The sequence below is a fragment of the Poecile atricapillus genome, chromosome Z, assembly GCF_030490865.1.
Source record: "Poecile atricapillus isolate bPoeAtr1 chromosome Z, bPoeAtr1.hap1, whole genome shotgun sequence".
In the NCBI taxonomy this organism is placed as follows: Eukaryota; Metazoa; Chordata; class Aves; order Passeriformes; family Paridae; genus Poecile; species Poecile atricapillus.
The window spans coordinates 111,519,691-111,535,676 of record NC_081289.1 but is presented as its reverse complement, the minus strand read 5'-3'; the positions used below and the strand labels follow the sequence as shown (position 1 = coordinate 111,535,676).

Sequence of the window (15,986 nt, the reverse complement as noted above, 5' to 3'; positions counted from 1 at the left end):
CTGGGGAGCCTGTTCCAGTCAGTGCTGAACAACCTGCCCAGTGAAGAACATTCTCCTAGTTTAGAATATAATGGTTAGGGTTGGAAGGCACTTAGTTTTCTAATGCTCTTCTAAAATAATCTTTCATATTGTATGATCAAACCAATTTTTTCTCTATGACACTTTCAAGAATGTTATTGTATAAGGTTAAAGAGCAGAAATGGTGAGGCAAAACTTAATATTCTAAAAGGTAAGTCCCTTGCAGGAATTCCATAGTTTCACACCAGCTTTAAATCACAGCAGATTTTAAAATGATGTTCAGAACAGTGTGAAGCAAATCAGTAGCAATGTTTTCTAGTTACTTAAACAGAAGGAGAGGAGACCCTGAACTGAAACAGTGTACTCATGGAAGTCAGCAATTCTGGACTAATACTGTTGAAAAGAAAAATTAGATACATAAGGTTTGTCTAGAATATATACTTTATTATTTGTAGTCTGTGTAAATTTTAATATGTGACTGAATTTTCTACACCATTTTCTCTGTTTAAGCACATTCTGGTCTTTTCTAACCACCCAGTCAATTGCACCTTTAATATATACAGTCAGTTTTTATGAATATTGCATATGCATCTATGAACTTAGAAAAATAACATGCAAGGAAAATTGTTACCATGAAACTGATAAAAAATAAAGATAGGTAAAACAGTCAATCCCCTTTTTAGTGTGTTATGGCTTTGCACCAAGTATCAGATGTCAAAACAGCTTCAGATGCTTCTTGTTAAAGGCACTTACTGTTCTTCAAATACACTTTCACATTTAGTTCTATTGCATTAGGAAGTGTATCTCTGGGATCATACTTTCTTAACACAGCAGAACAGTCTGAAAAGGCAGCATTAATAAAAAGGATAAAGGGGGGGCTTATATTAAAATATGGAAATGCCAAGAATTAACACAAACTTTAAGGATTTGGTCCTTATAAAACAGGCAACAGCATTCAGGCAATAGTGATTTCTTTTCATAGACACTGACAAAATAATATCCCCAAAAAATGAACTCTTCCAGTTCCAGTGTATAGATATGTCTGAGTTGAGTAGCGTACCCTCTAACACCACCCCCAGTAAATATACAGCTTTCCAAGACTAACTACTGTTCCACTTTGGCTGCAAAAGAAGAAACCTTGGAAGAGTGTTAGACACGGACAAGCTAGCAAGCCTACAACTCTGTGTCTCTGTATCTGGATGGTTGTCCATAATAGCCCTTCTTAGAGTGGTCTGCCAGCTGCCGGCGGTACTCCTCCTCCTCCTCATCGCTGCCGTAACTGGCACGGTTCTCCAGGTAAGGTCTAACAGGAGGCTTCTGAGGTTCTGGAGGCCTGGAGCTAACACAGTAGAATAAGGAAAGAGAAAGAGATCATGTCTACTCCCATTATGAACAAGTGAAAAACAGTTGTGCTTAATATTTGCTTCATGGCCACATACAGCTTAAGAAAGGCAGATGGAGCAAGTGAAACCCCTTCTAGCCAATAAAAAACTGCATGACTATGGTAAACCTATCTGGAGAGGCATCTTATTTCCATCAAGCTGGAAGATGATGTTCAGATTTGATGTACTTGACCTACCTGGAAAAATGCCAAATTTAAAATTTTACAATTTAAAATTTAAACATCCCTGCACACACAGAGACATCAATCGCTTTTTACAGTACTCTATTCCCTGAGCAGAGAGGTTTTCAGCCTTGGTACTCCCCCAACTGACATCTCCCTTATTTAGCTTTGCACAGAATTTCTTCTATGCCTTCTTCTTCTTTTGCATGCTCAGTCTTCTGTCTCAAAGTCCAAAGACTTCTTAAGTGATATTTCTTACATTGGTAGCCTTTTCACTCAAGGCTCTCACTAAGACCCTTGGCCTTTAAAGTGGGCAGAAATAACCCACACTTTCGCTTTTTATAGGCTGTGGTGATACACCCTTGACGTGACATTAAGCAGACATAGAAAAACAGAATCTATCAAGGCAGGGTATTTCCTCAGTTTCAAGCTCCATGATTTTTGCAACCCATGCTCTGGAAAAACAAGATGTTATTCTCACATCTTTCTCCCAGGGCTTAAATACCCCCTTCTAAGGCCAATCATTAACACTCCTGTAGAAAGCAAACAACACTGATTTCTACATGCAAGCAAACACTCTGCAAATGTGGTGAAAGATTAATTTTCTTTACTTTTATAAAGCTTCCAATGCTATATAAAAAAGGATGTTTCTCTGAACCTGTCAAGAAATCCAGAAAATACCACTTTTCCATCTTTGCATTTTAGATTATTTACTGTTATATCAAAGCATTTGACTTACTAGGAAAAAAAGTTCAATTTCTACTGGCTATTGCTAAGATGCAAGAAAAAATTAAGACTCCTGAAGAACAGAAAACACAATCCATCATGCAGTGTGTTTGCCCTTGCATAGGTGTCAAGTCCTAGAAATGTGCAGTGTGTAGGGTAAGATGATGCGGTGGTCAATCCATCCAGAACTTACTGAATTTTAACAAAAGACTATTACTTTCATGAGATTTGATGGGTCACCTATATCAGCTTTCATCCTTGATTTACCTAGCCACACTACATACCTGTAAAGGATAAGTATTTAGGTAACTAAGCGTTATTAGAACAGCAAATATTTGTTAGGATAGACTATCAGTATCAGTCAGTCTATCTAGTATCTAGCACAGGTAGGATGGACATCAGAGGACATGAATACAGTCCAGCTTCTGTAATACTGATTGGGGCAAAAAACTGGCTCTGCACATATTTCAGTGACAGAATATAGTGTTTCTTCCAAGATGACTCAAATACTATAAATGAACTTACCATAAATGTACTAAAAGAACAAATAAAATCCTGAAATGAATTCACTGAAGAGTTTGCTAAAATTCTGCCCTACCTTTACAATAATCTTTGAGGCACCAAAACAAAATGATATACCAAGGCAGGATGATTTGTATGAACAAAAACTGGCAAGATCAGTTTTCCTCCTGCCATCAAAGTCAAGAATCAAGAGAGAATGCTTGGAATTGGATACACCTTACCTCATTGGCTGGGGCCAGTTCTGTTCTGACTTCTGTGTTTTGACAGGGACAGCATAAATATCTGGATGCTTCTGGGCTATTTCAAGCTTTAAAAGAAAGTAGAAGAAAATCATTGTTCTTTTTAACTCTTCCATTAGGGATCCTATATTAGGATCTAGGATCTAGCAGGTCACAGCTACATCTGAAATAATTAAAGCACAAATTGGTAATATCCTACTGATAATCCTACAATTACATAACCTTTTGCTAGAGTAGTAATTCAAAGCACACTTGAGAACAATGGATTGCCAACAGCAATAGGATTATTAGAAGTCAGGTTTTTATAGCTACAACAGGAAACCTTAAAATACTACCTCTTTTTATACACGAATGCACACAATGAGTAAGAGTATGTCTCTGTGTGTGGTTTCCCAAACTTGTCCCTCCAAAAGCAACACAATGCAAAGGGCATTATTTTTGTTTTCAGGGCTCTGGCTGTTCTATAGGTTGCAAAGCACAGGAGGGGGAAAGTCATCTCTTCATACCCTGGCGTTTTGGGCCTCTTGCAGCTCTTGCATTCTTTGCATCCTTGCCTTGTGATCCATCTCCTCAAATATTTTTACTTTCCTCAGTACTGATTTTGGAGTATTTTCTTGTTCACTTCCTTCCTCTTCCAACTTTCCCTCATCCTCCTCCTCCGCAGGCAGGACTGCTGGCTGAGAGTTCCTCAGAATGGGACGCCCAAAGGCAGGTTTCACAGAAACAGGTGGTGGCGCTGCTTTAGCTGGAACAGTTGAAGTCTCACTGCTGACAGCAACATTACTCGATTTGGCATCATAGCTCTTGGGGAGGTCATATGGATCCTCTTTGTTTTGTAACTTTCCCTGCAAGTATAAAAACGACAAAATTTACATCAGCAACTGTATAATTTTAGTTTCAAAAGAAGGCTTTAACCTGAAAGTAATCACTTTGCCTGTGTATTTACATGGATCAATCTTCATATGTATCAAAGACACTTCAAAGATATTTGAACTGCTGCAACATTTTGGGCATAAGCTCATAGCCTACACATCAACCTACAGAAGACCAGGACATTTGGACTTTTTAGACATTTGTCTGTCCTATTTGTTGAGGATTACCAGAGCTACTTGTGTTAGAGCACAGCAGAGAGAAAACTGATGCCCCAAATAATTTTTCACTACTGCTTAATGTGGAGTCTCGTGACCTGAAATTTAGAAGTGCACAGAACCCTCACAGAATTCTGTTTTATATTTAGCTTTTGTTTTTCCTGTGCATGTCCTCCTCTGCCCTATCTTCATTGTCAAGGTATACTTGGCTGTATTTTGAATATTTAGAGTATATGAAGGCACCAATCCTCACAAAGAAAGGACTTCAGGGTCATGTGAATTCAAAAATTTCTAAAATAGACCTTACTGTCCAAACACTGTAATTTCCCCCCCCCCCCGCATAATTTTTGAGCAATGTTTGAACAGTTAACGTAAATTTAAAGTGATGGTCAGGTGGTAGATTCTGAGTCTGTGTTTCACAGTAATAGCCATCAGATATGTTTTCCCCAGTGAAAAGCCTACTTTTGATCTTGCTGAGCTAAAAAAGTGCCTCTTGTTTTGCTTTGAGTAAAGCATCTTATTCCATATGGAAATGATATATTAGTGATCACATGTACTTAAGAAGAACTGTTATCCTGTAAGTCTTCTTTCTGCTTGATCCTGCAACACTTTGAGTCATTTCTTCTGTCCACATTTAAACTGTTTTTTAGTCTCTGACCATGTCTGTTGCTCTTTCCGATCTGCCACCCTGGAGAATTCTCCAGAAAGAGGATGTTTGTATTCAGATTTACTTCTACTAATTTACCTTAGGTGGTTCAGGCTTGAATGCTGGAGGCGGACTCGGTTCTCTAAGGATCTCCCTGCTACCAGCTTTTCTCAACTGAGCCCTTGGTTCTGGAGTAGGCTTTTTTAAACTCTGTGAAAGGAAGAGATAAAATCACTGCAATAGCCAGTATTTCAATCATTTTTCCTCTCTCTCAAGTTAACAGTTGTGGGAACAGTAACCAGGAGTCAAACCACTGACAACAACCTGACTACAATCACTGCAAATGTAACTCAAAAGTTCAAGGTCATGAGACATCATCAGGAAACCTACAAATTTAGGCAGAAAAGCAGAGCTATTATTATTTTCCTCTTCACAGTGTAGCTCTAAAACACTATCAGAAGCAAGGTATAGATGCTGTTTTAAAAAAAAAACCCTCTGATTTTTAAGCCATACATGAAGGGTTTTCAGAAAGCCCAAAGCTCAGTCTTACTGAAAAATCCAATCATCTCACCTCCTCATGATGCACAGGTTCAGAGGATCGGCTAACAGATGAAATCCTTGGTTCCTCCAAACCCTCATCAAGTTCATTGTCAGTGTATGCACCACCTTCTCCATCTGTATCCTCTAGGTCACTGATCAGCCGACTGTCACAGCTCAAATAGTCAGCACCCATGGCAGTAAGGTAAGACATACGCTCATCTGCATCATCTTCCATGCCATCCATCTAGAGAAAAGTCAGTAAGAAGAAACAAAGATTAAATAGAATAGAATTGAAGTCCACTTCTGATTCAACCTCAGGCCAAACAAGCCCTTAGGAATGACTTCATGGAACTGAATGAAACCAATGCAGAATCGCAATAAAAAGTCCTGTAAAAAGTTTATCCCTCATCATCATTCTCTCCTAGCCTAGCATTAGTGGTGAAAGCTCCAAAGTGTTACAGAAAGAGCAATTTTTTTTTGTTGTTACAGACATACATAAACTGACTCTTTGTCTAGCCTACTGGCAAATGGAAATCTGGAAAATTTTTATTGGCAAGTAAAACATCTGTTGTTTCAACCATCTTGGAAACATCTCTATAGATTCAAAGAGTATGAATTAACTGCTTACCTTTCCTTCTGATACCCATACTGCTTCTCCTTGCTGTTGCTGAATTGTATCTTTCAGGCTACCATACCAGCTGTCATTGGCTGAATTCAAATTAATGGTTGCTGTAAAAATTGAAGGAAAAGGTGTGTATATATACATAGTAAATGCAATCCAATCCTTTATCCATTCTTTGCTGTTTAACACTTTTGGCTTAGGTATGTGGGAAAGTTAAACAGCCACTTCATTTAGATCATTCACAAGCACGATATTTTTGTTTTACTGCTGGTCCATTTCCAGGCTTATTAAATCACTTATCTTCTAATGACAGTACACCAGCTCACACTTTCTTCTCTGTTAGAATTTGGCAGAACAAGAAACTTTGAAAGAAGCCAAGGAAGGCATTACTCATGATCATACCTTCACACTCTTTTAGTTCCAGCTTGCATGAGTTAGTATGCAGAGTAATAAACAGATGTCTTGAGACTTACACAGTCTCATACACTATTCTCTTAGTAAGCAGGTTAAACAAACATTCTTCCTTACCTGTAAAGAGGTGGGAACAAGTTTTCTTCAGTTTGTTTGCTTGCTCATAAAGTTTTCTTGAGCTCTTGTTTGATGTAGAACATAGCCTTTGTCTCATGGTCTTCACACCCTGCCTACTGTCTGGGTTAAAGAAGACCACAATTGGAAACCACTGGGTGTAATTTAGCAGGTCAACTGCTTTAGGAGTGACATCCAACAGCGCATGTTTATCCTGTTAACAAGAAAAGCCAGTCAATGTGGTGCATGTCGGAACAAGTGGAGGTGACTGGAACATGGGATCCTAGGAAAACCAGGGTATTTGTGTCCAAATAAGAGCACAACTCGTGGAATGTTTTCCCCCACTTATACCATATGTAGAATGTTAAGAGCAAATACAGCACTACATGACCATAAAGCCTCTAGCAAATTCACAAAGCATATAGTAAATTTTTCCTCTGTCCAAATTTAGAATGGACTTGAGAAGGAGAATGAGAAGGAAAATTTCTAATACCAGGTTCAAAGCTATAAAAATTACCAAAAATTGCCGTTGAACAACTTTGAAACAGCTTTATCATGAAGCTTATTACAGAAATAGATATAGTGAAAATTTGAGTACTCTCAAAGTTCTAGAAGCAAGCAAATGAAACACCACACCTTTGAGCATAAGCAATTTTCAGAGGAATGCCCTACCTGCTCAATGATTTGCCTTACAGTGTTCAAGCGCACTACCCCAGTTGACTTCTCTGAACCTGCGTCTCTGGGTTCTGTCTCTGCAAAGACAACATTTTAGCTTATCTAGAGTGGCCAGGCAGCTGTGATTATTAAGTTATCCATTCTCTCAGTTAAGGATGAAAAAGACACCAAGAGAACAACTTACTTGCTGTCTGGTACAGGTGAGGCAAATCATTTGACAACTTCTCCATAGCGACATCTGCAATAGGGCCAAATATCACCACAGGTCTCTTAAAACCAGCTGAAAGAAAAGTATTTGGGGAAAAGAGAAATCTGATAAGACTGATTTTATATATACATATAAAATAATATATTATTTTTTAAAATATATTTTTAAAAAATTATTTCTCAGAGGTTTGTGCAACTAATAATAGAGGAAACTACTTTTACCAGAGAAAGTAATAGACTGTTTTGATTTAACAGCTTTCTTATTCCTTCTAGTGGAATTGTATTTAGAATATTCTACATTTGAAAATGTACAGATCTTCATTTATCTTTCCATCCATCAAAACCCAATGAACCTTGACATGCTGGGTTTTGTGTGAATAAAGACACAAATTGTAAGCCTACTGCAATGCAGCTTGAAGAAGCAAAGAGATGTAAAACTTTGCTACTGCTCATGTTAAACCAAGTGAAAACACAGTCTTCAGAAGTAAATGGGGGAATGCCATTACCCCAAGTCTTCATTCTGGCATCTGGGATCTCCTTTAAATTACTCTCTACTGTTTATTACATAGCAATGTAAATACATGACAGAATACTGTCATGTATTTACATTGCTACTATCCAGAAAATCAGCTTGATCTGCTCATCACCAGTAATATAGCTAGTTTACAGTCTTGGAGATAAGACCACATGAGCCATGATTATATATGTATGGACTGCTGGGTTCTACTTGCTGTGAAGTTACTGCTGAAGTGCTATTTATGAAGATTGAGGTTGATCTCAGGCATATGGATTGTACTTTCAGAGCTAGCCAAGAAGAATCTGAGGAAACAAGCAAAGTCCTGCTGTTTCATCCCTTTTTCATTTTAAACCTTAAAACTTGCAGGTGTAATTTGGATGCAAGAGAGAACAGCAGCAGTTTAAAATGGTAAAAAAGCTCTCTTTTAATTAGTAGTATCCAGAGATCTCCATTCTGAGAAAAATGTCATCCCTTCCTGTTGTTCTACTTTAACATCATTAGAAGGTGCTAGAAATTACTTTCTTAGCTGACCAAACATTTGGATGCTAAAGCAGCCAGCAATAAATGGGCAGCCAGCTCAAAGCAGTCTCACCTACCTTCACGCAACTGAACGCGCTCATAAGCTGGGAATTTTGTGCTCACAGATACAATAGCTGTCAGATCTTCACGACTCTTCCTCAGATTCTTCTTTGCTCCAGATCGTTGGCCACGTGTTCTCCAGAAATCTGCCCTATCACTTGAGCCATCTTTTTGGGCATTTTGAACACTGGCCATCTGTTCAGCTCTGACAGAGAAAGCAGGGAGAGAAAGAAAGGAGTTCAGAACTAATCGAAGAAGACAGGTGTGCTTTCACTGATAAACAATGGATTTTGAATTTGCAACAGATAATTTGCCAGATAGATAGGAAGGAGAGGAGGTGAAAGACAACAAGTTCAGGTGCCTTTGCCTTGAAGCAAACACATTGCCAGAGAAACGCTCCCACTTGCCACACTGCAAGCTGGTGGGCAAGAATGAGTCCTGAGGTCTTAAACCGGTCACTTACACAAGCATAAATATAAGAATGCACATGCAAAGAGATGGTGAGAGAGGGCAACTCAGAACTGAAGACCTAAGAAATTACTGTCACTATTGTCTTCTCCATTAGGCCTCAAAAGTTAAGTCACTACAGCATAGAAACAAAGGCTGGTTTGGTCAGATCAATTAACGGAGAGGAGAAAATGCACTTACCGGGGAAACAGACAGGGGAGTCACACAAGAAGAGTACTTTGTAACTTGTGTGCATCATGTAATTGTGAGCTTTTCCTTCCATCATAAAATCACAACCACACTCCAGAACTTAAAAGCTACAGTGTAAAAATTCAGCTAGGTCTGGTTGTGTTTTTAGGGTTCGGTTTTATATTCTCCTGATTAATTTTAGTACTTTTGCGCATTGTGCACATTTGAATGCTTATTATTACCTCCCATGAATTTTGATTAGGAAAGCATATTTACGCAAAAAGGTTGCTGTGGTTCACGCAATATTTCACACAAAAGTACAGAATACAGCTACCAAAAAAAGAAAAAGCCTCAGAATAAATACTTAAAACACTGTCCACAAGGATACACATAAGAAATTCAAGCACTGAATTCTTCTAAAAGATTACTCATCAGAGTATTCTTGCACAGAGTTATGAGCTTCCTAAGGTGAAGGATTTTTTTGTTTGTTTAGTTTTTTTGTTTGGTTGGGGGTGTTTTGTTTGTTTAGATTTGAGTTGGTAAGGGTGGACAGACAAAGAAGAAGGTGGGTAAAAAAAGCAAAAACCAAACAAAAATAGGACCCACCACCCATTTTCTGAAAGAGGAACTGGAGCAGCTACTGCTCAAAGCTTGGCTTATTGTGAGACAGAAACTCTAGGTCTGTGCTGCAAATAATGACCTAGTATGTAGACAATACCCCCCTCTCTTCACTGTCTCCTTGCCTAATTCCGTGGTTCTAAAATATGCAGTTTTTATAGGCACAATTCTTGTAAAAGTGAAAACAAAACAATTTATTCATTCTTGTAGAGGGGACTAAAAAGGAAGAAAGGTATGGCATAGGAAGCAAAAATGACTTGATGGAGGGAAAACATCTTCCTTCCAACAATGGGTAGGAAGACATGGTGACATCTTACCTGCTCTTATTTGGAATGAGGCCCTTTTCCAGTTCATTTCCAATTCTCACAGCCAGCCAGTTTCCCAGTTTGCCATCATACAGTGTATCAACTACTCTAAAGATCTCCCCTCTGGTGAATGCTAAGCTCTGTGGTGACTCCTTTTCACATTCAAAATGACTCCTGATGAAGAATGAATCTCCTCTGCCACAGGCCATGATGTCTCTGTAGACTAAAACAAGACCTCCATTTTAGTTTATACCTTTTTACATGTGAAAGAAAGATTAAGCTGTGATTCTAGCAAATACAGCTTTGAAATTTTAAGTGTCTGCGCAGAAAGATGTAAAAACTCAGATCTACATTTCCCTAGACACACTTATCAGTAGTATTCCATACTTGTATGTGCACAGCCCTTAACAGCTCCAGGGCAAAAGGCAGCTATGCTACTACAGTCTTGCAGCAGGCTGTGTCTCCCAAAAGGGAAGCAAGAAGCTTTCTTGTTCCTTAACTGCTCATGAATAAAGCTGTCCATTTTCTGCTGACCAAATTCCTTCTGACGGCCAAGGCACAGCAGATCTTCTCCCAGCTGCTACAGACAGAAAAGCAGAAGAAAAAGCAGTACCTTGCCACTTTGCAGGATTAAGAGCTGATATTTGCTAGTAAGAAAAGACATGGAGAAGTACTCTGAAAAATACATCACACATACAGCCTTGTATGTATGGAATACAGCTATCTTCTCAACTAGTGAAAAGGAGATAAATTTAAATGCTATTAAAAATAAGCATGAGAGAGTATTTGTGGTTTCATTGACAAAACACAGCTTAAAAGATTCATAGATATACATACAGTTTTTTCAAAGCACCTACCTTCATATTTGCTTTGAGCCAAAATTGTTACAGTTTCACCTTTGGGAATTTCTAAGAGATACAAAACAGCTTCTTCCCGAACAATGCCTCTGAAGTCTTGAGTGTTTACCTACATACCAAAAAACAAACCCCACAACAACTGATAAATCAACAACAAAAGGAATAACCACAGATTTTTCTTTCACCTGAAAAATCTTAAATATTCTCTTCCCTTTTATTTTTATATCTATCTATATTTATATAAAAGTCAACGATTGTCTCTTGTGAATATTTAATTTCAGCTATTAACAGTTATCTTACTGAAATAAAATGTTCTGTTCGTACACTGCTAGATTTTTTATTCCACTTTAACAATCTCTAGAAGGGGCAAGAAAAAAGAGGAAGAGGGAAAATTACATTAACCTTCCATGTGAATTTTCAGTAAAAAAGCAGAATGAAGTGATTAAGTGGCACAGATTACATAAAACAGGAATTTGAAAAATAAATTACAATAACCCAATAAACTGGAAAAAGATGAAAGAAAAAAATTATGATGGCCCCAATTTTGCCCCCTCCAAGACTAGGAAGAAACATTGTACAAAAAATGTACTGTCCCATTTTGCAGCATTTTTCTCAATTAATATTTAACTACTCCTTCCACAACATTATAAACAAACTAAAGCTTGGTATACAATTTTCCTTCAAAAACTCATTTCTGTAAGATACCTCCACCACATATACACCCTTCCAAAGCAATAATTTCATTCCTAAAATCATATTTTTTCCTATATTTCCACTAAGAAGCAAACAAGCAAATTTGCATTTCAGGGACACATAGTCGTACCTTAAGAATCTGATCTCCTTCCTGCAGTCCCTCCTGATCAGCTGAGGTACCTTCTTGAATTCCAGCAATAAAGATTCCTACATCATTTCCACCAGCCAGTCGTAGACCCACACTGTCCCCCTTCTTGAATCTCACCATTTTTGTATTAGGACTACAGGATTTACAAACAGAAAAAGGAAGTAAGGCCAGATATTAAGCATATAGCAATAGCAGGATGCCAAAAGAAAAAAAATTACAAACCCTGAAAAGTATCATATTAATAATATTCTGATCTTATTTTTTTCACTATATAGGCTGTATTTACTGAGGCAACTCTTCAGTGAAGGCAGGAAGCAGAGTCTTTCCATTTTTCAGAGTGGAAAATGAACTAGAAATAGTGACTAAGTGGCATGCACAGACCTGACTGAGCAGGGAAACAGGTCCTTGTTTTTGAAACTCCAAAGTAGCTCCCTACCTACTGTATCCTCTGTCATAAGAACACCTGTGGTTTTTGTGCAAACAGACTGAGTTATGAGTAATCATACTCATTGTTTTTCTTCTATAATCTAAGGAACGGTCATATCAATTAAGCTGATACCTATTTTCTTTACTGTTTAACATGTTCGTTAGAAGTCTTCAAATTTTCTTGTACTGAGAAATATTTTCAAGTAAAATCTAGTGATATGTTAACAATCACTCCTTTCACATTGCAGTAGGAGAGACTACTGGACTAGGCTCAGCTTTTTTGCTGTCAGAAAAGCTGTATGCCAGAGTGACCTTCCAACTCAGAGGACACTACTTATCTGTCAGCCACTCTCAGTAATACCCTAAGCCTGTATTATAAATTCCCCTTCGCCACAGTAACCACTTGATTAATTTGCACATCAATGACAATATACACAGGGTCCAACCCAGAAAACGTCTGAGAAGAAAATCCACTTAGGAAAATACCCCAAGCTATATGAAATTTTCAAAACTTTAGGCTTCTTCTTACAATTCCAACACTTCTATTCCTTCAATTTCTTTATTTGGAAACTCTCAGAAGAAAACATGTACATTTATTTCCTATAAAATTTATTTTCTATAAAAATAAAAGAAACCAAAACTCTTGTGTATGTTCCCATGCAAGCCTATAAACACAGTGTTGTACTTTGAAAACTAAGTTGATCTCAAATATCATCAGTTAGAAGCCATGTCACCTCTTCTTGGCATTAAGCTATAAAGGGAGTGTCATTCCAAATGGGAGAAAGAACACAAACTCATGCAGCCAAGAATCACATACTGGTCCCTGGAATAATACTGAGTGCAAAAGAACTCCACAAGTGTCACCTTACCCATATATTGCTTCATCTTCTGGGCTGGGTTTAAGAATTGTTCGTGTAACTGCTTTTGGCTGAGGCACTAAATGTAGAAAAAAAAAAAGACAAAAGAAGTTACTGAGATATTGAAAAAGTTATAAATAGCAGGAATTTTTAGCTATTATATAGCAATCAAACCCTCCACACTGAAGATTAATACAGAGTTAAAAATCAAGCATGTCTGACTAAAATTCATTTATTTCTATTTTTTTAATTCTTGAAAAACAAAAAAAAAGTTCAAGGAAGGGACACACAAGGCAAGCTTTCAGGCAAGCTAAATAAGATTTCATTCGTCTGCTTAGGGCAACAGTCTAACAGCAGATGTTCTAGAACAGTATTTGCTTTTTTCACCCGGTAATTCTAATAAGCAACTGCAGCCAAAAAATATCAGGTGTTTCTTCCCTGCACCACAAAGCAAAGACAAACCTTTCCTCTGTGTGTCAGGGTGGGACTGACATGAAGAGCATACCAGCTTTATCAATGGGATTGAGGGAATGGACATTCTGTGGCCAGGGAAAAAAAAAAAGGATCCAAAACCTTCAGGCTCTGACCTGCTGTGTCATCTTGGTATTTCAGGTCTTTGTTTGAGTCTACAGAAGTAACAGCAGGAGTAGCAATGTCACCAGTTGATTTGAATGGAGTGGGCATTGCTCCCATTCTGGACATCCTACTGGAGGGATCCTCTTTGGCACTAAAAAAAAGAAAAAAAAGTGTCATGTAATCAGATAAGAATGCATATATTTGAATAACTTCCTTGATATTCATGAGAAAAATGAACTAGAGAAGACCATTTCTTACTTTGATTTCTCTTTCAGTTTTTCATTGGATGAATGGGAATCTATGTCAGAATGATGTAATCTGTCATCTTGAGGGGAGAATGATCTGTTTGACTCTATTTCAGAAATATCTGTAAAGAGAGTGAAAAAACAAGATATGCAGGATTTGTTTAAGTTAACTGCTCACCTGATCAGCATGTGTATTTACAAAGTTTTCACATATAGGATACCCTGATCATTTCAGCACACTCTCATCTTAAGTTGGATTTGACAAAGATTCAGAAAGTGCCTTTTAGTGCTCCCACCATTCCACCCTTCCAAAATATTTCAGGAAAGTTTCACAGAACTTTTAAGAAGCACACTCACATCACACAACTACTTTGAGCACAACCACAGATGCATTAGCTAGTGCAAGCAGGCTTTGATTTGAGGTGTTGTGGAGGTTTCCAAACCGAAGACCACCCTCACATCAACAGTCCTCACATCATTGCCCTTCAGCAGCAAAGGAAACAAGAGTGGTCCTTGGATTTGAACTGCACCTCAGACTTCACAGTAAAACCTACAGAAAGTTCCACCCCATATTTTGACACCAGAAAAGCAAGTATCTTGTTCCAAATAATATAACATCCTGCTCTCCCAAATATTCTGAGTCCTTCCCAAAGCAAGATCAGGCTGAGAGGTACAGCTCACACACTTGTATGGAACAGGTGCTGGGAATAGAAACCAGTTTTCTAGGGACACTTAATTTCCTCTTGTCCTGACATGTCTTCCCTCCATTTGAATCCAGCCATGAATGTTCATGCCCTAAGAAGGAGAGACCAGTCCAATGCACTTGTTTTAAAAATTTTTATTAGAACAACTGATTTGCTTGTTCCAAGAAGTAAGACCGATTTTGCCAGACCAACATTGGTCCCTCTATCTCTGCCCCTTCCTAAAATGTAATTCTATGGTTACTACAAAATTGTTTTCACCTAAAGGAAGGGGACTTGTTGCTTAATTGACTTATTTAGGTTTGTCTGTGTTTCATTGTTTTTCTTAAAGAACTTAATACCACTCTACCACAGCAAAACAACATAAGCTCCATTGTGTCCTTGCACAGAGTCCAGAACTTTGGATCCACATTAAACCTCACCATCCATTTCTGAGTCACTGTCGTTCAATGAAGGAATGTTGAGCAGCGTCTGCTTTCGGTCCCTGAGAACAACCAGCTGGAGTTTCCCACGTGATTTCTCAATCAATTTTCGGGCATCAGCTAAAGACATGTTCTCTGTCACTGTACCATTGATCTGGACACAAAAAGGCAACAATAACAAACGAAGTCCACATGGTGCTCAAGTTTAATAGCAAACTTGACTATAACATGACTTAGTTCAGAATAACCACTATAACCAGTGCTTGCCAAACTGCTAGCAGTAAAACCAGAACAGACCTTGAGAATGATATCTCCTTCATGAAGGTTGCCATCTTTGGTTGCTAGGCCAGTATGGGTCATTTCTTTTATAAAGATCTGACTTCCAAGACGGAGTCCATATTCTGGAACCAAGAAGATAGAATGAAGCTTAGAATATGACCAAAGATGCATTGTTTTAAAAACTACAAAGTGTACATGCATCAAACACCATGATACCATAAGAGAAGAAAAACAAAACCAAACAAACAAACAAAAAAAAACAACACCCAAAAAACCAAGAGGAAGAAAAAAATGTAGGCCTAGTAAACCCCACTTCACCCTAAGCCAAGTTTCTGATACCTGTGCTGCCATTACAATATGAACAAGCAACTACCCACATCCAATTACAGCTGGACGACTGGTCTGCACCTTCAGCAGCAAAACAACACCTTTGCTCTGGAGCTGCTTATTAATGTACTGGACTTGCTTCTCTCTGATTCTCATTTTGCAGAGCATAGAAGGGGCAAAAAGGTCAAAAAGCACTAACAGAAGTATTTCTTTTCATCAGTTGCTGCATGTTGACCCTGCCCTATCTGTACTCCAGGAAATGTCATGGTTGTTTCAGGCAAAGGTATTTCTTTTTATTCCCCTGTCCCTTTTTTGCCCTGTGATCTAAGTTACTTGGGTCAGTATATTTGCTACTTAAAAAGAAAGGCAATGTCCTTAAAAAACATGCATCCTAGAGGAACAGAATGTTGTTCTGCTTTAAAAGATCA

General features: G+C 38.1%; 1 protein-coding gene across 1 annotated transcript in view; it reads right to left on the bottom strand.

Annotated features, from left to right (window-relative positions):
* Positions 1–441: 441 nt before the first annotated feature.
* Positions 442–15,986, bottom strand: part of TJP2 (tight junction protein 2) — a 63,727-nt gene continuing 48,182 nt past the window's right edge. Inside the window, exons 7-24 of the mRNA XM_058826071.1 lie at positions 15,250–15,353; positions 14,953–15,106; positions 13,843–13,951; positions 13,596–13,735; positions 13,021–13,087; positions 11,708–11,858; positions 10,885–10,993; positions 10,040–10,250; positions 8,486–8,673; positions 7,350–7,445; positions 7,163–7,242; positions 6,494–6,704; positions 5,972–6,072; positions 5,375–5,587; positions 4,903–5,013; positions 3,576–3,914; positions 3,052–3,137; positions 442–1,357 (exon numbers count right to left, since the gene is read on the bottom strand). Coding sequence (XP_058682054.1) covers positions 1,192–1,357; positions 3,052–3,137; positions 3,576–3,914; positions 4,903–5,013; positions 5,375–5,587; positions 5,972–6,072; positions 6,494–6,704; positions 7,163–7,242; positions 7,350–7,445; positions 8,486–8,673; positions 10,040–10,250; positions 10,885–10,993; positions 11,708–11,858; positions 13,021–13,087; positions 13,596–13,735; positions 13,843–13,951; positions 14,953–15,106; positions 15,250–15,353 — 2,636 coding nt within the window. The 3' untranslated portion in view covers positions 442–1,191. The remainder of the gene's footprint in view (positions 1,358–3,051; positions 3,138–3,575; positions 3,915–4,902; positions 5,014–5,374; positions 5,588–5,971; positions 6,073–6,493; positions 6,705–7,162; positions 7,243–7,349; positions 7,446–8,485; positions 8,674–10,039; positions 10,251–10,884; positions 10,994–11,707; positions 11,859–13,020; positions 13,088–13,595; positions 13,736–13,842; positions 13,952–14,952; positions 15,107–15,249; positions 15,354–15,986) is intronic.